Consider the following 23,605-nt stretch of genomic DNA (forward strand, 5'->3'; position numbering starts at 1 on the left):
ATAAGCATTACTAATCATGTGTCTCATCATTTTTTCAGCACCGACTACTCTACTCTGTTTACCGCACGGATTTAATTGTATAAATTTGATGATCTACAATTAAGTTAACCAACAAAGCACTTAAATTATAAGATTGCACCAATCGAAGGCATGTTGCATGCAACAACTGCAATGACTGTGGTTTTACCATAATATCTTCTCGCGAGTTATAATTTCACACATGAAATATTGTTGGATTAATCATGTGTTGATCATAAAAGTGATCATACTACAGTTTAATAACCCTTTTATACTTTTATTGTGTTTGAAACATCATTACATTGGTGATTTGATGAGAGGTCGAAGCCATCTTCTCATTTAACCATTCCTGGGGTTCAAAGCTACATCAGGACTTGGGTAAAAAGCGAGATACACTGTCAACAGTACTTGTTGCTTAAGATATAAAATGTGCAAAAAAAAAAAAAATTCTAAATCTTTCATAAGATCTAGACAGGCTATGCACTCAACTCCGACAATTTCTATAACTATATTAACCAGAACAGGTAATATAGCAGTGATACGTGCGGCAAAAATAAACTAACTTTTTACCTGTCAACAATTCAAGTGACTTCTTTTGGAAACCGTGAAAATACTCAACACTTCAATGAAACAAACATCGTTTTCTAAATGAGAACATTCTCTGACGACGATAACAAAGTTCTCCATCTTCTAACTAACTATGATGGGAAACATTCCAAAGACTTGGTTGAAGAAGCTGAATAAGAGCTGATGATACATCTCACAATACACAGTGTTACTGATAACGACCATAGCTCAAACGTGTTGATAAAAAGTCTATTTCAAATAGAAAATACACGTCCACACATGCCCACGAGGGAAAAAAGAGGTTGTATCCATCAAGTAGATATATGTTTCAGTCAAGGCACTTAGCTCTACATGCGCTCTGTTGGGATGAAATCATTTAATCACTCATTGATAATGTACATTTCACTAATGAAACTGAGTTATATTATTTTAATAAAAAAAAACTAAGTTGGGCAGCATATCCATTAAATTTGAATGAAAGGCCAGTCGTGTACATTAACTTTGTTGGTTTAAATGCTCAATAATTATATGCAATAACATAGGAAAAAGTCAACTATAGATACATATAAAAAATATATATATTATCCTTTCAAGAAATTAAATGGTAGAGAAAGCAGTTTAAGATAGACAACCTGTCTCCAAAGTGAGCCCTCCATTTAAACAGAGGGAAAGAAGTTAAGGGACACCCTCCCCATTTCACAAACATGAACTCTTAACATGACATGGTAAAAACTCAATTTAGAAAGACAAAAATAACTTTCATCAACCAAAGGGAAGAGTGGTTGTTTATTAGAGTTTTTCTTTCTCATTTTGTCTAAGAAACTAAAACTGCATGTCAGTAGCTGTGTACTTGAAATTTTATATCATAGTTGAGCATCGATCTATCAACAAAACGTCGAATGGCATTATGTTAGTCTATTGTTTGCCTAAAATTGAAGCCCACTTTGTTAATTTTTCTAATACATATCATTTAAAAAAAGTTACTTACAGTAAACAAATAATTAGTTAATAAGAATGGAACACTCAAGAACAAAGCCAATTTGTGATAATCTAACAGCAAATTTGTCTTGAAAACAAATTAGCTATGCACCAAGAATTGACATTGCTTTATCAAAAGTCGAAGAGAAAACCTTGCTCTTGCTCGCTAGTTCGCATTAAGATGCAAACAAAGCCTTACAACGTCTTTAATATCAACAGTCAACCTGCATAAAAAACGATGCTTTTCGAATCAGAGGTGCTCGTTTGACTGCTATGACTCCATTACGTTCGGCTCCCTTCAAAAGGTGGTGTAAAAAAAAACAAGGGGATGACAGCGCTTTTCAAGCAATGCAACTGCCTACCTTTAACTAGAGGGCATTTTCGTAAATATACTGGAGAATATTGTCAGGCTATACTTTTACCGTTACAGGAGAGCGATCCTATTAATCAATATGGGCATTTTGGTCATTTTTGGTCCAAAACATAGTGATAGACATTTGGAAGTCATTTTTAAACAATGGGACGTGTTTTTGAAATAATAGAAAGTAAAACTTCCAAATTTGAAAATGGTTCAATTAAAAAGCGAAAAAATAAATTTCTTAAAAGCCCGAAGCGAAAGGCCGTTATAAAAGGTGAAATGCTTCCTGTGCTCTCTCCCTTCCACGACGGGGACACGCAACCAGAGAGAGAGAGAGAGGGAGAGAGAGAGAAAGAAAGAAATGCAGAGACCGCGGAGACGATGCGAGGGAACGGCCATGGGCGCCATCGTCCTCGATCTCCGCCCGGGCGGTGGGATTGGTCCCTTCAATCTCGGTACCTTTTTATGTTTTCCTTTCCTTTAGATACCGCCCTTTCTTCTTCAGTACTTCTCTAATATGATGACATCTCTCCATCGCTGTCGATCGAATCAATCAACTGAAGCAATCTGTATTTCGGGCAAGGTTCAGGTTGGCCCGATTGATAGAAAGGGCAGGGCGGAGACCGTAAGAGTTGTTTGCGTACAGCTTTAGGTTTGGAAAGTGCGGTAGCCCACATATTTAGCAGATTTTTCTCAGAGGGATTAAGAACGACAATTTCAATTTGCATTTTTAAAAGTTTGAAAAGTTTCTGTTGATTTCCTTCATGGTGTCAATGTTGAGATTTTTTGTGGTTCACGTGATCTGCAGGGCATCAATCGTAGTTCATTTTTCAATTATCATGTCGATGTTGGTGGTTTATGTTAACATGCTGCTTGTTGTTGGGAGTTTTGAACCGAAGTGCGATGTGCATCATCTACGAGGCGTCGTCCTTTTTATTTTTTTCTGTTTCATCCGTTTATTTATTGTTATCTGTAGTTGAATATATGCGTATATGTTGTGCAGGGATGCCAATATGTGAAGCTTTCTCTCAGATCGAGCAACAACCCAACATTTACGACGTGGTTCATGTGAAATACTTTGACGAGGTTTGTCTATTTGCTATGGAATATTAGTCGCTCTAATATTAATTACGCGAAACACTGGAGTACGATTTGAAGCTTCTATAGTAGTGCCACAAGTTTGGTTGGTCATTCCCTTCATGTTCACCGCACTTGCCTTGGTTAATATGCGATATCAAGGCAATAGTCTCCAGGTAAGCAGGAATAGACTTGGAAGCGAGAAAGCAAATAAAAATAAATAAAAATAAAGAAAAGCTAGTTTCCTGGTAATCATGGACAATGCACTGCTTTTGCCTTTTTCCTTTAGACAAAGTTCTTCCTCCTTCAATTCTTGTCTCCGTTTAATTAAGCTTGATAACTGACTTAATAACATGCATATCAACGGTAAGATACAAAATGGATTGGAAAATTTCTTCAATAATGTCTGTTATATCAGTAAGTGAGCAAAATTGGTTGAAACTTGAAAGATAAGATGGATCGAAAACTGGCTCTTATTACATGGGTTGGGTCCTATTATCTATCAGTTTACGATAGATGAGAAAACCATGGACAAGCTTTGAGAATAAAATAGTCAAATAGTATAAGGCATAGATTTAGTTCCTGGAGTAACATGATTGCTCTTGTTAGCCATGCTGCCATGTGCTTTAACTTCTAAGAGTACTTTATCTACAAAACCTGCAGGCCAAATTTTTACTAACATCAGCACTTATGCTCGCTTGTACATGTGTTTTAGTGATTAGCAGGTTAATGGGCAATTCTCGATTCATAATTCTGCTGTGTAAAAGACATGTTTTTCTTGCTTTTTCAATGCATGATTTACTATATTTTCCTTTTTCTTTGACATTTTCAGATAACTAATATTTTCTTGCAGTAGGGTGATTTTACTTACATTTTTACAAGACCACACCTTCTCTAACATTCTTGTTCTTTTTAATCTAAAGCATGAAGCATGTCTCTCTTGATTATCTCTATTAGATTCCTCTTCAGGTTAAAAAGTTAGTATATTCTTTTATCTTGATAACTTGGTTTGCAAAGTTTCTCTCCCATGTTTTCTTGATTGGTAATTTGATGTTTTTCTTTTGCTTTTTGGTAGTTCTAATGCACTACTGTGATATATATATATATCTATATATATATATATATATATATATATATATATATATATATATATATATATATATATATATATATATATATATATATTTTGTGGATTGGCATTAGCATTCTGATGTATTGTTGGATCTGCTCACTTGTAGGAACCACTGAAGTTGGATATAGTTGTGAGCCTTCCTGATCATGGATTTCATCTTCGCTTTGATCCATGGTCACAGGTATTGTACCCTGAGGCCTGAACTTAGACTCTTATCGTTGCTTATTTGAGTGGTCCACTACTTTCAATCCTTATTTTTATCTTTTTAGGATTTGTAGATGTTTATATCTGAATTGCAGCATTTTACATATTAGATATGTGCTTGGCTAGGACTGTGCTTGCTGTATACTAGCATACTTTATGCCAAATTGACAAGAAGCTTTTGATTGATGATACAAACAGTCATGTGATAAATATGAAAGCATGATAAAGGAATTCATAAGCAATCAACTCCTGATAAAATATCTAGTTTCCCCATGAAGGAAAAGGTAGTTGTAATTTCTGTGGCAAGTTGATTGGTTGTTTGGTTAGCACCTTTGCTCAAGCTGATTGTGGGTGGAGGGCTCCTCGAGAAACTGGTAAGTGTACTTGAAATCCAACCAAAAAAACACCTTTTTTATCCAATGAAAGGGCTTACTACTGTTTATATAAGAAGTTTGAAAAGTGCAAGCCCTAGTTAGGAGATTTGAACAAACAAAGGGATGAAAGTTGTAAAGTTAAGTGGAGATGAGATTGAGCACTACATTGCCATATAAGCTTATCTACCTGGCTTGGTTATCACTTGAATAAGAAAATTATAGGATCGTTAGCCAAATGCATGATTCATGAGACACATGAAATGCACTAAGAACAGAGAGAATTGCTGACAAGGAAGTAGTTTAAGACACTAAATGGAAATGCATCACTTTGTCCACAAAAAGGTGGTATCAGGTCTACATTCTCTAGAAGCTTAGCCATTGATTAGGTTTGATTTCTTCATTGAGAAATTTAACAAGGAGAGCATGTCGAAGTTCTCTTAGGCAGCCATCCCTGGTGGAAATAAGGGAAGATCCTCAGAGAATTGGATATTGAAATTAAAACTTGACTCAGTTTCTCATTCAATTCAATCTTTCTTAACTGGTTAGTGAATGTTTTCTACGAATGCTTCACATAGGAATCTCATTGACGACAGTAATTTATGAAGTACTATTTATCTATGTCACATGGGTGTGGCATGCGGGTGCGAATGCAACAACTTTTCAACAAAATTTAGGTGCTAATGTGGCAAGGTTGTATATATACGTGTATGTATGTATGTATGCTAATCATTTCTTGCATAGTTATTTAACTAATATGTGGCCTTATTTATTTATATTTACATATAATTTTTTTGTGTAGAGATAGTTATGTGTACATTTAAAATGGTCACTTGGTCAGTTTTGACCTGGTTTGGCTGATTGAACCGGAGGTGCTGTGTTGGAGAAGCACCAACATCGATATGGGTGCGTGCGGCAGCCATTTAGAAGCACCCATGTGACAGTTATTTATGTGGGCTTGACTTATTAAAACTAGATTTTGGTCGTTTTGGTTACAAAAGTTCATTTTTGGACATGCCATGGTAGCATATTGTCCTTATATGTGTTCATGTATGAGTGATAGCATTATAAATGTTCATGCATGCTCTATGCTGAGATATAAATGCTTAGAAACCACCCCTTTGGATGCCCTAATATCCCAAATTACAAATAAAACAATAAAGTAGATATTACTAAGTTTCATCATTCTATATCCTGTGAGATTATGTGCAATTGCAAGTTCTCTGTATCTGAAGATTGTTATGAGAATCAGTTATCTTTACATATAGGCATAATTAATTGGAAGAATAGTGCACCTATGAGCTTAGTTGTCAAGGCGTCGGTGACGCCTAGGCGTGGACTAGTTGTTTGTCCATGTCCCATGCCTAAGTCCATCACTTAGGTGTGGGGTGTGGGTTTGACACCTAGGCGCGCCTAGGCTGGACTACGTGTGCTGGCACCTAGTCCTTTTGGGTGACTTTACCTTCTAATACTTGATTTGTTTTGCTTTCTCAAGACCTGTTATCTCTTGAGTTTAACTTAATTTTATTGCAGGAGTCTGATTTGGCCTAGCGGTGGCAAAATTTATGTTGAAAACAGAGAATTTTTGCTTTAAGTATCTCAGAAAATTACAATTTGTGCAGAAATTAGATTGTTTGCAAGGTCTATCTTTTACCTGAATTGATTGAGTTATGATTGTAGGTATGATTTGAGTTTTGCTAATGTATAACTATAAATTAGACAGCTTAAGTCAGAGTCGTGTAGGCATCTTTCACAGTCTTTCAAATCTGTTCATATTCAGTTGCCATATACCATAGGTCCAATTTAGAGAGCACATATTTCAAATTAGGTATTATTTTGGTTATTTTCTGTTTCATGTATATTGTTTAGAACTCTAGAGATCAGTTTCAGTTCTACAATGAGAAGTCTATCATCTAGTTCTATCATCTAGTTTATTCTTCACTAAACTTTTCTTCTGCTGTTTTATAAGTTGATTTTGACTAATCCTAACTTGCTAACATGCTAACTTAATACATAAAACATAAAGCTAACATTTTAGAATTAAAAATAACTAAGCAAAATTGCAATGACTTTTGGACGTGGCTGGTGCCTACGCAGCGCCTAGCCACCTTGACAACTAAGCCTATGAGGCATAAGTGACAAGCTGATGGTTTGATCTGTAAGGAACACCAAAAGTTGCAAAAAAGCTTTGATTTTAATTATTCGATGTAATTATTTGTTTGCATGAGCGGACTAGTGCACATGCCAGGCCTTTTTAAGCTTAGGCTCAAATAACTGCAGCTTTGTTGCAAGCTTGCTGGAGTTCATCTTAGGCTTGAAGAAGGTTAATCGAGCTTGGCTCATTTAAGGAGTAAAACCATTAGCTTGGCTTAGCTAGCTGAGGCTTGCATCCGACTTGAGTTCTGGTCCAATTTGAAATATGTAAAACTTACTAATTGAGTGTAATGGAGCTTAAGTCCAATTTGAAATATGTAAAGTTACTAGTTGAGGGTAATGGAGCTTAAAAATCTACTTGTAAATAAAAACACAATGAAATAATAAAATTTCATCAAGAAACTGAATGAATAAAAATCAACAACAAAATCCCTTGAAAGTCATTCATAAATAGAATTTGATATTGATTTGTTTCTTACTCCTCTTGTTGGATGTTGGAAACTCTTGAAGTTAAAGAAGGATCAATTGATTTGTTGTCGAATGATTATTATAAAAGTGGGGCCATTGCTAAATGCTTGTCTCGCAAATACTAGTCCTCATATTCTTTAATTTTTCTTTTCTCTGTGGGTGTGCGTACAGTCGAACCCTAGGAAGAGGAAGTTAGATCAAGAACTTTTGTGTGTGCATCTGGAACCTGGGATGAACAGTCAAACATGATGCAATTAACTATTAGTAACAATTGTTATGACCCTCTTAATTTAGCTATAAAATGTAAGTCAATTATAATCATAAATAAGCTTAGATAAACTAAGTGGCCTTGAGATGGTTGGGCACTTGGGATTAGTTCATAACTTCATACAAATTGGGCATAAAACTGAGACAAAAGCCACAAGTTTACTGCTAAGGAAAATACTAGTCATATGGGGGTATGGCCTACTGCTTGATCCTGGCTGCATATTGTGTGAGCATCCATAATTTGTCACTTGATCTTCTGGTCGTTCCATAATATGAAGGCAGAATTCAGAGGTCACATGAAAACATGAAGAAAATTATTTTTTCTTTTCCATGGTGTGTACCATCTGAAGCACCTCATCTTGCTTCTTCATCAATGTTAAAGCTTGTGTCTGTCTGACGTTCCATAATATGAAGGCAGAATTCAGAGGTCACATGAAAACATGAAGAAAATTATTTTTTCTTTTCCATGGTGTGTACCATCTGAAGCACCTCATCTTGCTTCTTCATCAATGTCAAAGCTTGTGTCTGTCTGAGGATTTGTTTTTGAAGCACTCAAAACTTTTCATCCTGGAAGTCATGCTTGTGGGATTCTGGTTATTCTTGCAGGGCTTCAGCCTTCAGGCTTATTATCTCTTTGAAGCTTGGAATACATACCTTACCTGGATATGACATTCAAAGTTTGCCAACTTTGGCATTGTTTTATGCTGATGAGATGCAACTGATGTTCCTTTTTTTCTTTCTCTTTTCTCCAAAAAGACTTCTTTCGCTTCTTCGGTTTGATTTGCAGGAAGAAAAAATATTTGAACTCATACTTTGATATCATAAGTAACAAGACCACATTTAAATGCTGAAGATGTTCGTTTTATTTTTGTGGGGACATGCATTTATAGTATGATATTATTAGCTTCTAGGTAATTCCTACAGAGAATGCATCATTGCAATTCTATTGTTAACTATTTCATGCTACAGAGATTGCGACTCATTGAAGTTTTTGATGTCAAGCGGCTTCAAATGCGTTACGCAACTTCTTTGATTGGGTGAGGCATTTGTTAGAATATTAATTGTCCTACAGGATCTTTTATGTAATACCTTAATTTCTTGTCTTTGTTCTTATTTGCAGAGGCCCTTCAACTCTTGCTACATTTGTTGCTGTATATGCTCTATTTGGACCAACTTTTCCCGGAATATACGATAAAGATAGGGGCATTTACACCCTATTTTATCCGGTTTGTTTGTGGATTTGTTAGATATACAGATACATATTGACTTGAATTCCATTACCATTAATATTGTACTATTGACATGAGATGTGTGTGCTGCCAGGGATTGTCATTTGCATTTCCAATACCATCTCAGTATACTGATTGCTGTCATGATGGAGAAGGTGCACGAGCACTAGCAGTTTCTCTTCAGTTTGCCTTTTCTTGTTTGGTTGATTATTAGACAAAATAATTTTTCTTTCTCCAGCGGAACTGCCCTTAGAGTTTCCAGATGGGACTACTCCAGTTGCCTGCCGTGTCTCTGTATATGATGGTTCGGCTGACAGCAAGGTTGGTGTCGGGTTGCTTATGGATAAAGCATCGGTACCTCCATTGCCTACTGGGAGCCTGTACATGGAAGAGGTTCATGCTAAGGTTTGTTTCATTCCCTAAGGATACCTCTTTGGAAGCTAAGATCCACAATCAGTAATATTTGCCTATTTAATTTTTTAAATTTTCATTAGAACTTTTTGAATTGTTAAGATGTTTATTTGGTGTTTGTGCTGCCAAACGAAATACCATTTTGTTGATGCTTCAACCGGAACTGAGACTTAGTTGTAGATTATGGAGTCTACTTCTTTTTGAGCTTAAAACAGGGAAGTTTGTTGAAGCCCTGAGAGTGATGGAGTTACTTGCTCTTTGTTAGATTGAAGGACTATGTTCAATGGGATATTGTTCTCATAATCGTCAATGCAGTTCCTCTTACATGAATTACACATGCATCTAATTTTATGATTTGCTGACTCCTTCAGCTTGGAGATGAGCTGTGGTTTACTGTTGGAGGTCAGCATATTCCTTTTGCTGCATCACCTCAGGTCAGAGATGAGTCTAATTCCTTTCTCCTGTTCTCATCAATATCTTGTGTATTCTACTTGTTTAATATGATAATACTTGTCAAGAGCATATGTTTTTTGTTGCACAAACCTGACTCTTATTTATCATGTAGGATGTTTGGAGTGAACTCGGCCGTCCTTGTGGTATACATCAGAAGCAAGTGAGTAATACAAGCTTTGAAATGCTAGGCAAGTTGTGGATGGGGGCCTATTGGTAAAGGCTTTTGCGTTTCTTGAATTGGGCGTAGGTGTCTGCGATCCTTCTTGGCCTTCTCCTTGCAGGCTATGCCCCTAACTTAGGAGTTGCTGGAAGAACTGTGAAAAGAATTTGTTATTGAGAAGTTGAGGAAGAAATGAATCTAATTGTAGAGAATAACTTCACCAAGATCCATCTATCTGTTTGCTTTGGATAGGCTTTCACTAAAGTTATTCTCAGAAATGAATCATATTACTCTTGAACTTAAATTGGATAACTGGATTGTTTGAGTCATGAAATGGGTACTAAATCTTTCATTTTATGCATTTCTTGAGAAGAAGCTTCTAATGTTGGTGAATTTATGCATTATATGCAGGTAGACCAGATGGTGATTCACTCTTCTTCAGATCCTCACCCAAGGACGACTCTGTGTGGAGATTATTTCTATAACTATTTCACTCGTGGATTGGATATACTGTTTGATGGCCAGGTAGTGCTCCCCATTTCTCAAGTCATTTACAGTGTCTGTTTTCTTTCTTCATTATTCATTTGGTGATTGAGAGAAATGATTTTCTTTTTTGACAGACACATAAAATAAAAAAATTTGTTCTGCACACCAATTATCCAGGTCACCCAGATTTTAATTCGTACATTAAGTGCAATTTTGCCATTTATGGTCCAGAAAGTGAGTACCTTTTTCCCTTTGTTGTTGCTGATGCTTTTAGTCTTATTTGTTTTAACTTTTAACTTCTTCTCGGCGATTTTATGCTGAGATTCCTGATCAATATACTTCCTATGAAGGTGGCGAACCAATAAAAGAAGGTGAATCTCCTAAAAATTGCATTACACCGAATACAAAGTGGGAACAAGTAAAGGTAATAAACTGCTCAAATTTTTACTAATTTGTAGATGAGCATTGGCTGTCTTACATCTTTATGCGGGTAACTCTTATCATGTTTGGGCCTTTGGTCAAAGACACCCCCATGCATCCAACACACATATACACCAGTTTTTTTCCCCCAAAATGCAAGCATGGTACCTCAATTTGGAGAAGCATGCTTGTCCTGGACCTCCTTTCTAATGATGTAAACAAAGATATTGTGCAGTTTTATCTATGGAATCAACTGGCAATATCACTTTTTCACAAAAACAGGCTGCTTTTATGAAAAAATGCAGTGTTTGCATGTGAAGGCCAAGTATCTAGTACCGTAAGTGAAAGTATGAAAACATGTGTAGGCTGCACAGGACCTGAGCTCGAGAGCTTGTCTCTACTAAAATCAGCTGTAACTCGGCACTGCTTGAGCTCAAGTCGAACTTGGATAGGCAAGCTCGAGCTCAGCTCAGCTCAGCTTCCTTAACGTGAACTTGAACTCTACTGGAGCTTGGCTTGGGGAAGCTGAAGCTACACGCTTGAACTTGGCTTGAGCTTTGCTTGGCTAAGCTTAAGCTGAATTCAAATGAAAAAGTCCATATGTCTTGTTCATTATAAGAGAGACTGACAACAGTGGGGATAGAAGCTTGGATCTACAAGCTTAATTGAGTTCAGTTCCTGTAACTTGAATTCAATTTGACGATTACTCGAGCAGTCGAGCTTGGTGATGCATTAAAATAAGTTGAGCTCGAGTTGCCTGACTCATTGCCCAGTCCTACATGTTAAGTTATAAGATACCTATGTACACTCCTTTCCTGCCCTAAAGTTCTGGGCTGGTGGGAAGGTGCAGATAAACTACTTGTTCTATGGTAAGTTGTGGATTCTTTGTTGTAGAAGTTGTGGATTCTTTATGGTACTCAAAGTTGCCGTGTCAACCTTGCTGATTAGTTCAGCAAACCTGAAATTATGGATTAGACCAGTCATCAGTATTTATAGCAATGCTTGTGGGATCTTATTCAACAAATCTTCTTGATGCAGGAGATTCTTGGTGATTGTGGGCGAGCTGCAATTCAAACACAAGGTTCAGCAAGCAATCCATTTGGATCAACATTAGTGTATGGATATCCTAATATAGCTTTCGAGGTTAGAAAATTCTTCTGATGCCTGCAATGTTTTCTTTTGTTCAGTTATATAAATTTATTTTTTTACTAAGGTCAGTTCCTTATTTCTATCCATTGGCTTTATATTCTGGATGAGTATTTTTGGGCATCAATTTCTGTTTATGTGGATTTAAAGTGCATAACGGTTTATATTTTTTTTTTTACAGGTGATGAAGAATGGCTACATAGCTACTGTTACCCTTTTTCAGTCCTAACTATTGCCTGTTTGGTATGTCAACTATTCTAGAAGAGCCATCTTTGTGTCCACACACATTTGTGTCTCAAAGTTTCTAGTTATCTTGTTGCTTTTCTTATGAAAACTGTTCATTTACTGATGTTCATCATGCTGATCTTTAATTAAATTATTGATTTCATTACCCCAAGTGGTTGGTAGATGCACTAAAAAATGGGAGGCTTGAAGATTAAATTTGTCATACTCCTTTTACTTATTTTGATGTCAAAATATGGAAAAGGATATCAGCAGTGTCTTGTAACAAAGCTGAAGAGTTTTGACGTTTTTCATTTACAAGAACACTTGACTGAATGGATCAGTTTTTGGTGCATTTATGAGTTCTTTTTCATTTTCATTAGTACCTTTGCATGTGTATATATGCATAAAGGTCTCATTTAAGCAGCTAACACTAACTAGCTAATTTGTTACTTTTGGTACTTTCCAATTGGTTAGCTTATTTAACTACCTTTATTATTAATTATCTAACTCTCTCCTCTCCTCCTGTCCCCTTCTCTCTATACACCAGGGGAGAAAGCTGGGGGTTTTCCTAGGGGACGCCATTATATATTTTCCCAAATTTTCACTGGGGCAAATGGAAATTTTTATAAACTTTACATGGTAAATTTTGTTTTAGTGGGGGAGGATAGCTCCTGCCATCTGCTCTATACACGTGAACTATGTCTCAACGCATCACTTGCAAGCATGCTATCAGGCACGTCACTGACCAGCGTTATCAGCATGCTTTGTGTGGCATACAGACTCGTATATGTCTGGGTAGGACCAACTTTTCCTTTTCAGGAACTTGACCTTCCTGTGACCATCTTCTGATTTTGACAGTTCCTGCTTGTTCTATTTTCGCTATTGTGATGTCCGCAGGAGTGGAGGGAGAACGGGATGGGGATTGGGGGGAGGGGTGTGTGTGTGGCAAGGGGCATGGCCATGGTCCCCACACCTGCCCGGCTGCCCCACCTATGATTTTGAAAAATAAAAAATTTCTTTTTAAAATGTTCAAAAATTATAATTTGGCCCATGTAAAATTTTTGAAAAATACAGTTGGCCCCTGACAAAATATTTCAGAAAAATTATTTAGTTATATCGTTTGCTGTTACCTATCCCCATATGAAAAAGGACCTGGTTCTGCCCCTGGATGTCCACTTCCTTTCTAGAAAGATGCACATCTTATTTTCAAATGTTGAAACTGTAATTTTTTGCTTTCATGCATTTTGCTTTAGTCATCTCAAGTCTTCTTTTTGGTTGCCTAGATTGTTGTTTTCTGATGTGAGAAAAAGACCTATACGATGCAAAATCTTTTCTTGAATGATCTGGACGAAACTAAGGTTAGGTTTTATTCAGGGTTGTGCACGATTCAATGTTTGTTTCCTTACCAATGCTTCTAATGTCAACGCGCTTAAGATTCATTTGGATACGAAGCTTTTAGGTGTGCATCTTTTACACTCTGTTTTCTGTCTAGATAATGTGGCGGGCATTGACTTGAATACTCTCCGTGGTTATTGTACTAAAAGTTCTGATTTGGTTGCAGGAACATAATGTACAGAAGAATTTATCGTTGCCCAGCTATAACTTGAAGGCGGAAGATGAACGGGATGTGAGAACCTGCATACTGTTGCCTCGTGTTGGTGAAAGACTAAAGTGATTTGACTTGTAGAGAACATATTCAAGTCATGTTCCCTAAGCAATGGAACCAAGCTTCCTTCACCTACTGGTGAGCTGGAGACAACGCATGTACAGATGGGTACTCTGTAAAGATTTTTCATAATGCCTTAAGTCAAAATCCATGTAGTCAAGTTGCATTTTACTGTAAATTCTGATTGACAACAATGTAAAGCGATCAAATATAGGAAATATCTGTTGTCATATACTTCTCTTTGCCAGATCTAACTGATATGACTACAAGGGCACTGTTGCACTACCTAGTACGGTTGGATCGCATATTAGCGATGCTTCTACTTAAGGTAACAGGAACCTGATGGAGTACATTGAAGTCTAAGTAGGAAACTTAATTGGGTTTTAAAGTGAAGCCAATTATGTTTTCACATTTAAAAAATCCCGACCTTGTTTTGTAGGGCTTCTTTCTTAGTGCCGGTTGTATGGTATGTAGCCTTTCTTTATTTGTTTTTTAAATGCTTTGCTTATGCTTTTTTTCTCGTCTTCCATCAGGTGGTTATCGAAATGTCAAATATCATAGGTCCAGCTGACCAAGTGCATCTCCTTCTTTAGAAAATGCCAGAAAGATGCGTTTAGAAGACACTAACTTCTGGAACCACACTCTTGGTATTTGCACGCATCCTCTAGTGTCTGAACTAACATGCAGGCTGTTGGAACCGAACATCTTGTCAAACTGGAGATGATTAAACTGTGAATGGCTGCACATCATAATCTTTTATAAACTTGACTACTAGAATCTCGATAATTTTTTAATGGAAATTTTATTTCTTACCACCTATTAAAGCTTGATGAAGGCATTGTATTTTGTATTTTATGGTCTTCTGTCGTTTAAACGACGAAAGCCTTTTATTGTGCTGTGGCTATTGTCATGTTATGTAGGGTTGTCATTATATGTGACACAATACATATGCAAGAATTTATTTAATAGTGTATTAGTCACTTCAATAAAATTTATTTCCGAAAAGGAAAGCTTGACAGCACTGGCGAGAGTGTCGTAGACTGGCTTCCCAGCGGTTGCAAACACTGAGCGAGAACGGTCAGGGGCGCACACACAAACAATGCGGTTCTCTATTATCTCTTAACTACATTCGAAGAATTAATAGTCGTACTCTTTCTATCTCCTAAGACCTTCTCTCTCTCTGTATGTGTGTGTGTGTGTGTGTGTGTTTTGTGTGTGTAGAGCTTGCTGATTTCCTAATGGGACATGGGAGAACTCCATCCACATTCTCTACCTCTCAAGCCCAGCCACCCACTCTTACAAGGTGATAAATGGACAATAAGAGTAGACTCGGATTGAATTTAGTATAAAGAAGTCTGGAGCAAGTTTAATGTTAAGTGCTACTACTAAGTGTGTAAGTTACAACAAATTAATCCCACCATTTAGTAGAAAATGAATCTCAAACTAGAGCAGAAAATTTATCCAAATATGATCCACATTCTATTAGATCTGAATATGATCTGAAAACACCGCATTAGCAAAATCCGTGATGCAGAGTTGAATCTGAATTGGGAATATAATGTAGTTCTATAAAACAATAAATTAGAAGTGGATTAGAATGCTCTGTTTACATGCAGAAGTTGCGCTCATTTTAGATTTGAATCGATATCCATTTTAAATCCAGCGTAAATCATTGACCTGGATATGTCCAAATCCAAATGAAACATGAACTAAGATGTACACCCACCAAATATACATTTATATCTTTAACAGTTTGAATCCGAGTACAGAAGTAGGTACTTGTATACTTTTCCATCTGCTGGTAGTTATATTATGTAGACAGGCCCAAATGAAGTTACTGTATTTGGGAGAAATGGGCTGCTGGGACTATGGTTTTAGGCAAAAGCTTTTCTCTCCAATAAGGAGAAAACCTTTTACTTTCAAAAGTTTTGCGTTGACAATTTTTTTTTTTTTTTCTGCCTATGCAAGACGACTGGCAACTTTACTTTGTCCCGTGAATCAGTTTGCGTTGGACCAAGCTGGAATTTGCAAAGCCTGTAGGCCCATTATCTTGTTCAGGAACTTTACCCACTGACGACAAATTCTAAACTGTGACTAGTCTTGAAGACTGTGGACTCTCTAAGAACTTATTCTGCCGCGGATCAGTTCTTGTCGAGCATGAAGGCCTTGTTAGGTACCCACCCTTTCTGAATTTAACTGTTACTGCATTTGCTGTCTTGTTCGCTGGCGTTGCCATTTGTTTGCTTCTTAATACTGGAACTTCTCTCTCTCTCTCTCTCTCTCTCTCTCTCTCTCTCTCTCCTTCATTTACATTCATCGTAATAGAAATCAAGCCCTGTACAAGGTATCCGGCTTGAATGTATTTGTAGGGTTCACATGATATACTTTCAAATTCAGTCTCAACTGCGAAGTTTTATTTGTTTGGTAGTGGAGAAACTACCCTGGAAGGGAGAAACTAGGTGAAATAGTCTAACTTACGGTAACTAGGGACTGGCTTCCCAACTTACAGGAGTCCGCTCACATCCCAACATACAGGAATTCGCTCACATCCCTAACAGTTTATCTTCCCCTTTACCAACCATATGACAGCTTTCTAAAGGACCCAGCTGTTAATTCATGGATCTCGCATCAATGCGTGGAGCAGGTTGCCTTCACAGTAGTGTAATTTAGTTAAATGAGCTTTTATTTGGAAGAACCTTTGTTTGAGCAAACATTAATTTATCCCTGTAAACTGGTTTCATATTGATTAAATAATCAGTGGGTTTACTTTCTTTGCTCTTGAAGTAGTCAGATTTCTTAAGGGTCGGCCATTTCGTAGTGCCAGCATATGAATATTGAAATTTAAGGCTTTTCTCATGTTTGATCTCAATTTAAACTTAAACTTGGTTGTCCTATTTGGGTGGGATTAATGGATGAAGGTGTTTGTACATGCAGTTGCACGCACCTGTGGTGTATGTGCGTCTGTGTGAGAGACAGAGAAAGTGAGTTTTTTCGTGCATTGAGCGTTCTTTCGATACAGTTTGGACTGCCAATTTGTTCCCTTGCAGTTAAGAGGTTAGTAGGTTTGTTTGTATCAGTACGAGTTCAATCTCATTAGCTGTCAAAATATTTTTCTCCTTAAGACAGCAGTGACCAACTTACATTGCTTCTCATAACCTCTGAATCTGATCTGTCAGAGTGACCATGTAATATACACTACTTTTTCTTGATGTTTAGGTAGGCCAGAGTAAAATATCTGGTGCCCTTGACCACAACTAAATCTCCCTTGCTACAGGACCTTTTCTTGATTTTTAGGTAAGCCAGAGTAAAATATCTGGCGCCCTTAACCACAACTAATTCTCCCTTTCAACAGGACCTTTTCTTGATTCTTAGGTAATCCAGAGTAAAATATCTGGTGCCTTTGACCACAACTGAATCTCCCTTGCCACAGAATCTCCGCATATTCGGACTTCGACGACCGCAGGTTATACATCCCATATTACACTTATCTAGAGTCATAAAAGCTGGATGAACATAAAGGGCAGGAGAAACTGTGCAGTATTATATTAATGTGTTTGTTCACAAAATCAATCGGCAATGCGGGACTGATTCTAACAGGCGCACAGTCTAATCTCTATTCAGTAATGGAGCCATTCAGAGCCATCAATGAAGTTTAGCGAAAGAAAAGGTTCGGCCTCCTGGGGGGTGAGCTCCTTGGACCACGAAACCCTTCCTGAAAAGTTTGCTCCAGGCCCATAACATTTGTATTGCCCATAAAAAACGGTCCTGTAAATTCACAACATACACTGCCTCTATTAGTCCACCAGTCCAATGTAAAAGAAATATTGTTGTAGCTTCATCTCACCTACACACACTTGTAATTTGTAAACCTCCATACTCTTTGGACACTTGCAAAGTTGCTCTCCGCTTATAGTTTGCATGAGCTATTAATTATTAGAACCTGACACAGATTTTGTTTTCTAAGGAAAAACGGGTATAATCATTTTGATTCTCAAAAACTTCTGTCTGTTGATTTCTAAACCCTATAAGATCCTGTCAGTCTCCTGTATTTTGACAATCCAAATGTCAATTTCCAGATAGCAAGGCAGATCAAGAAATCCCTTCAAATACTCAACTACGAACACACACACATATATATAAAGTCCCAGATGTGCCTGATCTTGTTTAGTTGTGCGTTGAGAGAGAGAGAGAGGTTTGTCCTTACATTTGTCTTCTTGGATCACCCCAATTGTACCATCCCCTAGACATGATAATGTTGTCCATGAAGGTGTAGGCAAAGACCACCCTTGAGAAGGTGCCCCAAGCCCTCCCTAGGTACAGTGCTCCAGAACCAGTGACCTTGCACCTCAAGAAGGAGAACCCAGTCTCCTCCAGAATGCTTCCCCTCCTCTGCGCTGTCAGTGCTCCATATGCGTCAGATATGGCATGGAGGTGGCACCCTTCATACAAGGACAGGCCATTGCCGAAAACGAAGTCCACAGAGCCTTCAATGTAGCAGTCCCTGAAGTAGTGCCTACCCACGTGATCATACAGTGTGTCTTGTCCACCGTAGAATTTGCACCCCACAAATGCAGCCGTGTCGCCGGAGATCCGGAGCGCCACGCCCTGCTTGCCTGATGCACCTGATGGCGGAAGCGGCGCCGTGTTCTGTTGGAAAAAAGCAGAATATTTGACGTGAATGCTTCATGATGATTAATCAAGTGCAGAAGTTTCCTTGTCAATATGAGAGTTATTGAGACATTTCCTAAAATTTTCAGACGTTGATATTGTATTGGGGAGGCATTAATACAGGTAGGATTATTGTATATTTCTCTTTCAATTTTTTTATTGTAGAGAACAGCTGTCTGGATGAACTGGCCCAGATTCATTGGTAGGTTGTGTCGGTTACTCGAAAGATTTCCTCGCATCAAGTCCACTCTCAAGCCTAGAATCTGTTCAACTGGTTCATGCCGAATGCAGAGTACAGAATATTGGTACCTGCCTGGAGCCCACTTGAACAGATGCAGCAAACGGAACCAAGTACTACTTGGCAGCGCGCTCTTTTTGTTAGGTGTTTCTCGAGTCTTACAAACCATTAAGCGTACTAGACATCTGAAAATTTTGTTTGGTTTTGTTCTATATCAATAACTTGATCTAACCTTTGGAATGATCTTCACAAATTCGGTAAAAAGAAAAGCAAGGATAAAAAGCAGTGGTGTTGTCTGCAACTTGAAGCATATGAAAGGGCCCCATGATCTGCAACACCTAGCACTAGCAGATCAAATACTGTTGCTTTGCACCTGATGTGCTCCATCAATTAAGTCATGCGAGATATGGCAATAGGAAGAAACTAGTCCGCAGTGCGAACACCAAAACCCGTCATACCTTGAATGTGATGTTCTTGGCACAAAAGTATGGAGAGTTAACCGCAACAGTTGCAGACCCAAATGTTCCTAATGGCTTTCCATCTTTTCCAATGTGGTCTGCGCTGTCCCCCCACTCAATGATGGTCTTATCTGCTCCTGCACCAACTAGTGTAATGTAGGCCTTGGTGGGCGGAACCTCAACCTTCTCCCTGCAAATTTTTTGCTTCATTAGAACTATTGAGCAGCATAAACATCAGTTACAAAGATGGTCAACATGCAAAGGGAAAAGGGGCGACTCCGCTTACTTGTACACCCCTTCATGTATGTTAATGATCACCCTCTGAAGACTAACAGAGGGAAGAGAATCAATGGCCTTCTGCACTGAAACAAAGCAACCCTTTGTGTTGGTCTTGTCAACTGTGAGTGTCTTGGTGGGAGTCACCTTATTCTTGGTTGCCTTGAAAACAGAATGTTTTAACGAACCCATCTTCTTTATCCATTGCAAGTAAGCATCTTGTATCATCACCTTCTTACTAGACTCGCTCCAGTTCTCTTCTAATGATGACTGCATGCTCTTGAAAAGCAACAGAAGAGGTAAAAGCCATCTGTAGTTCATCTTCCTACCACCACCAATAAGAATAATACAAAGAGGAGGAGAAGGAGGAGGAGAGAGAAAAGTGGGTAGCGATGGTTATGAAGAGAATGTTATTTGGCTGGAGCCTGAAGGATGAACAACGGGAGGTGTAAGGACCTAGAGCAGAGTTGTTCACGGAAAAAAAAAGTCAAGATACGGGGCCAGAGGAATCTGGCAGAGCAATGTCATCTTGTCTGTGACTCTTTCTTTTCACATCAACCTCCCTAGGGAGGTGTCCTTTTGAATGAGAATATTGTACCTTTCAGTATAGTTGGCCAATAGCACAGACACGTTTTTGACCTTACAGGTTTATTTGGTCTGTTGTTCTTAAAAGCGTAGACACTTTTACAACGCATCAACATGCACACGCACACGCACGCACACAGAGATGTGCTGCGCTGAAAGTGTACGCGCTTACACAGAACTCATGGACAGAGAGAGAAGGAGAGCATGTTCATGTGCTTTCATGCTATAGATGGATGTATGTGGACAGTTTCATGGCCATGTATTTCAGGGGGAATACCAAGACCATACCATGGAGCTCACAGCCTCAAACTATTAAACCCCAAGAAAATGCGGTCCGATACATTGTTCCCTGTCAAATGATGCAATTTTACGAACATCACCCTAGTCCTGCAGAAAATTTTTAGCCTTGTTATTAGCAGATCGTGCAGGAACTTGTCATTGTGGATGAACCGTGCTTGAGAAATTGAAACTCTAAACCCTATAGAGGGCAGCTGTAAAACCCTTCGCAGCTTACATTACCTTTGACAAGATTTATAAACATAACTGGTCCGTGTTTTAGTTTGCTGATGGCTATTAACACAAATATACGTTACCTTCCTTGCGAAAGATCTCCTGTTGCCTCACTAAATGAGCCAATTGCAAAGTGGGTACTTTGTATTTGTTAGAAAGAATTAATAAACCACTCTTGAAGTGGTAAACCCGATTGTGTATCAATTTGCCTGCTATACCAATTGTTCCCTTCTTTAATAGAACTAACTTTGAGTCAAAACCTTCAAATTTAGCTGGCATGGGGCTTCTTCTCATATGGTAGGGCTCTGCTCCAGCAGAGGAGCTACATTGAGGTCGGTAGTTGCCTGCTGACTGAGGCATCTTCCCGGTTGTGTCATCCCTTCCGGTTTTGTTGTCTTTGGCTATGCATACAGTATCCATGGATTTAGCCGTCTAACATATATCGCCATCAAAACTTTTGGCCAAAATTCCAGCACTAGTTTCTCAAAACCGAACTGCAAGGATGTGGTCAGTCGACTCTCTAAAAGTATATGTCAACAGAACCAAAAGCTGATGTTCAGATTGTACTTTGTTAAATCACCAAAATTCAGGATTTTAGATTAATCATCACGAAATCTGATTACACATTGGAGTTCAATGTTTAGCTTGAAAATATGTACTTTTGGTATATTATATATATATACAGTACGTATTACTATATTATCCTGTACCATTCTATTCCTCAATTTTTTGAATTTTAAAATTAATATAAAATAATCCATTTATTTCAAAGTAAAAAAAAATTAACATGCATTGACCCTCTGTTTTTTCATCAAACAAGGGTTTGACGTTGACACGATGTAATGTGGTTCATGTCCATCCGCATCATTGTGACGTAAATGGGCTGCATGCCACAAAACCCTAAGCTGTATGAAGTGAGTGACGTTCATGATGCAAGATCTGCAATGTCTAGATGTTGCTAACATTACATCACGGTCTCGCTTAAATGCGATCGCGAACAAGCAGCTACATCTAATGATGGCTACATTACATGCATGATCATTCGAGGAACCATGCATGTAGACTGTCCAAAGATACAGTAGAGATAGACCATACAATGTCATAAATGGGGCAACATAACAGTCCATAGGCAACCTTTTACCTAACAAATTTTCAGCTGTTTCCAGTGAGAGATATATACACACACATTTTTGAATAATTACGATATGTTAACAGCATTTTTAATCAACTAAATAATTATTTCAAATTGTCGGTGTTTTCCTGCCTTATTCTTTAGTCTAGAGTCTAAGAGTTATAGTTCTGTGACAGAAGAAGAGGGCGACATGCTAAATGATCAAGAAAGACAGATGGTCGCCCTTGACGACATGTTGCTGTTCAACATGGGTGGATGTCATCACATGTCATGCCATGTCATGACCATCAACAACATGCATTGGTGCTACGCAGGTGTGTCCCACATGCATGTCCTATGATGATACATAAGAAAAAAAAAAGGAAGAAAGAAAAAGAGCCATGCAGGTGCATGACACATGAGAAAGCATTTTGAAAAAGGGACTTTCACTAGCCATGCGCATGCATATGTCACATGGACTCGTGCATGGCTTTTGAGCCACTTCACTACCTTTCCCATATTTTGTGGATGCAGCAAAGTGGAGACCCTCTCACGCCTTCGGGGATCCCACTCCAGTAACATGCTTCAATAATTTTCTTATTTTAATACGAACACACACACAACTTTCATAAAACAAAAAGTTTACTTTTGTTTTTTATTTATATTATAAATTCCTTTTTAATGTATTTTTCATATTTTATGTAAATAATTTCCCGAGATTTCCTCAAAAGGAATCTGAAGATTAGAGAAGCTAATAAAAAAAGATCTATTGACGCCCCAAAAATAATATCACTCACATGACACTCATCAACATTAAAAAGTTGCAGTTCCTAATATGAAGTTGTGGACTTGGTTTTTGACCGTCTTCCAGATGTGAACCCGCAGTGCAGTATAGTCCGGATAGGGTCATATACCATCCGCTAACACCCTACAGATATGTCCTGTCATATACTGTCCGTCGACACCCTACACAATGTTGTCACAGTGATGGAGAAAAGCATGGTAATGGCATTTTCAATCTTCATTCAACCGTAAGGGATTCTCCTCGACACATTTGGTCTTTTTATGCTGTACTTGTTTGATTTAAGTGTACCCATTTGGAATTGAACCAGACGTTGGCAGGATCTTAAAACAAAACTGATATTTGATTATTGATTAGATTGAGCCATCGCTAACCAAACCAAGCTAACTAGATTCAGTTCTGCGTAAGCCCTACTAAATAGACCTGGAAGAACCAGTGAATCGTGAGGCAATAGACAGCACCAATTGCTGGTGTTTTCCTAAGTTCATAACCTCAAAGGGACAGCTGTCCACGTGCATGACACAACAAATAATCTAAAAGCAGTGGCTTCATGCACCGTGCCAGCAGCATGTGGCATGGCCGCATGCCTGGCAGTGGGAAAAGGACAGAAAAATTTCTGGTCCTATGGGTGAAAAGAGTCGATTTCAAACAAATATTTTACGGTTTTTAAGGATTAAACTTTCACTTTCCTTATATGCTATTACTCAACATGAGCCCAGTGGAATCCCATAGTTGAATTGACGCTGGTTTACTAATAGCACTGTGGGCACCTGGCTGCGTGTTTCAGTAGAATTAGGAGAACCAATTTCACTGCAGTAGATGTTCCTTTCAAGCTTTTGGCTAATTGAAGGCAGTATCTTCCACCTAAAGGATCATAAAAGGCAAACTTGCAATTTCAGTGAATAGCAGCAAGGCCGAGAATCATCTCCACAATCAGAGAGCTTCTTTTCTCTACAGCTCCCACAGTAACAGCATTGTGAGGTCTAAAAAAACAAACATGTTTTTCTGCTTCACTAAACGAGTGGAGAAGTTCAAGACCAAGATAAAGTGAAGCAGCTATTCATAGAGATTTGAACGATCAAACCCTTCATCCTTGACGGGACCATTACAGTCAAGCTAAACCTCCCGTGAACACCAACCTCATAGCTTACCTGGTGAAACCGCTAA

The 23,605-nt window shown here is 38.2% G+C and overlaps 2 protein-coding genes across 2 annotated transcripts; one reads left to right on the top strand and one right to left on the bottom strand.

Annotated features, from left to right (window-relative positions):
- The first annotated feature begins 2,202 nt into the window (after nt 1–2,202).
- Nucleotides 2,203–14,024, top strand: LOC116247953 (PHAF1 protein At3g51130). Its single transcript, XM_031620438.2, has 15 exons — nt 2,203–2,376; nt 2,925–3,007; nt 4,237–4,311; nt 8,564–8,631; nt 8,715–8,820; nt 8,918–8,978; nt 9,062–9,228; nt 9,606–9,668; nt 9,800–9,847; nt 10,259–10,372; nt 10,468–10,567; nt 10,684–10,757; nt 11,792–11,896; nt 12,081–12,142; nt 13,686–14,024. Exons 1-14 carry the CDS (start codon nt 2,283–2,285, stop codon nt 12,126–12,128), a joined length of 1,206 nt encoding a protein of 401 aa, XP_031476298.1. The 5' UTR covers nt 2,203–2,282; the 3' UTR covers nt 12,129–12,142; nt 13,686–14,024.
- Nucleotides 14,025–17,298: 3,274 nt separating this feature from the next.
- LOC116248487 (probable pectinesterase 53) lies at nt 17,299–19,940 on the bottom strand. Its single transcript, XM_031621295.2, has 4 exons — nt 19,441–19,940; nt 19,155–19,344; nt 17,995–18,437; nt 17,299–17,555 (listed from the first exon to the last, which is right to left on the bottom strand). Exons 1-4 carry the CDS (start codon nt 19,749–19,751, stop codon nt 17,408–17,410), a joined length of 1,092 nt encoding a protein of 363 aa, XP_031477155.1. The 5' UTR covers nt 19,752–19,940; the 3' UTR covers nt 17,299–17,407.
- Nucleotides 19,941–23,605: the final 3,665 nt, after the last annotated feature.

The sequence above is a fragment of the Nymphaea colorata genome, chromosome 2 (assembly GCF_008831285.2).
Source record: "Nymphaea colorata isolate Beijing-Zhang1983 chromosome 2, ASM883128v2, whole genome shotgun sequence".
Lineage (NCBI taxonomy): Eukaryota > Viridiplantae > Streptophyta > Magnoliopsida > Nymphaeales > Nymphaeaceae > Nymphaea > Nymphaea colorata.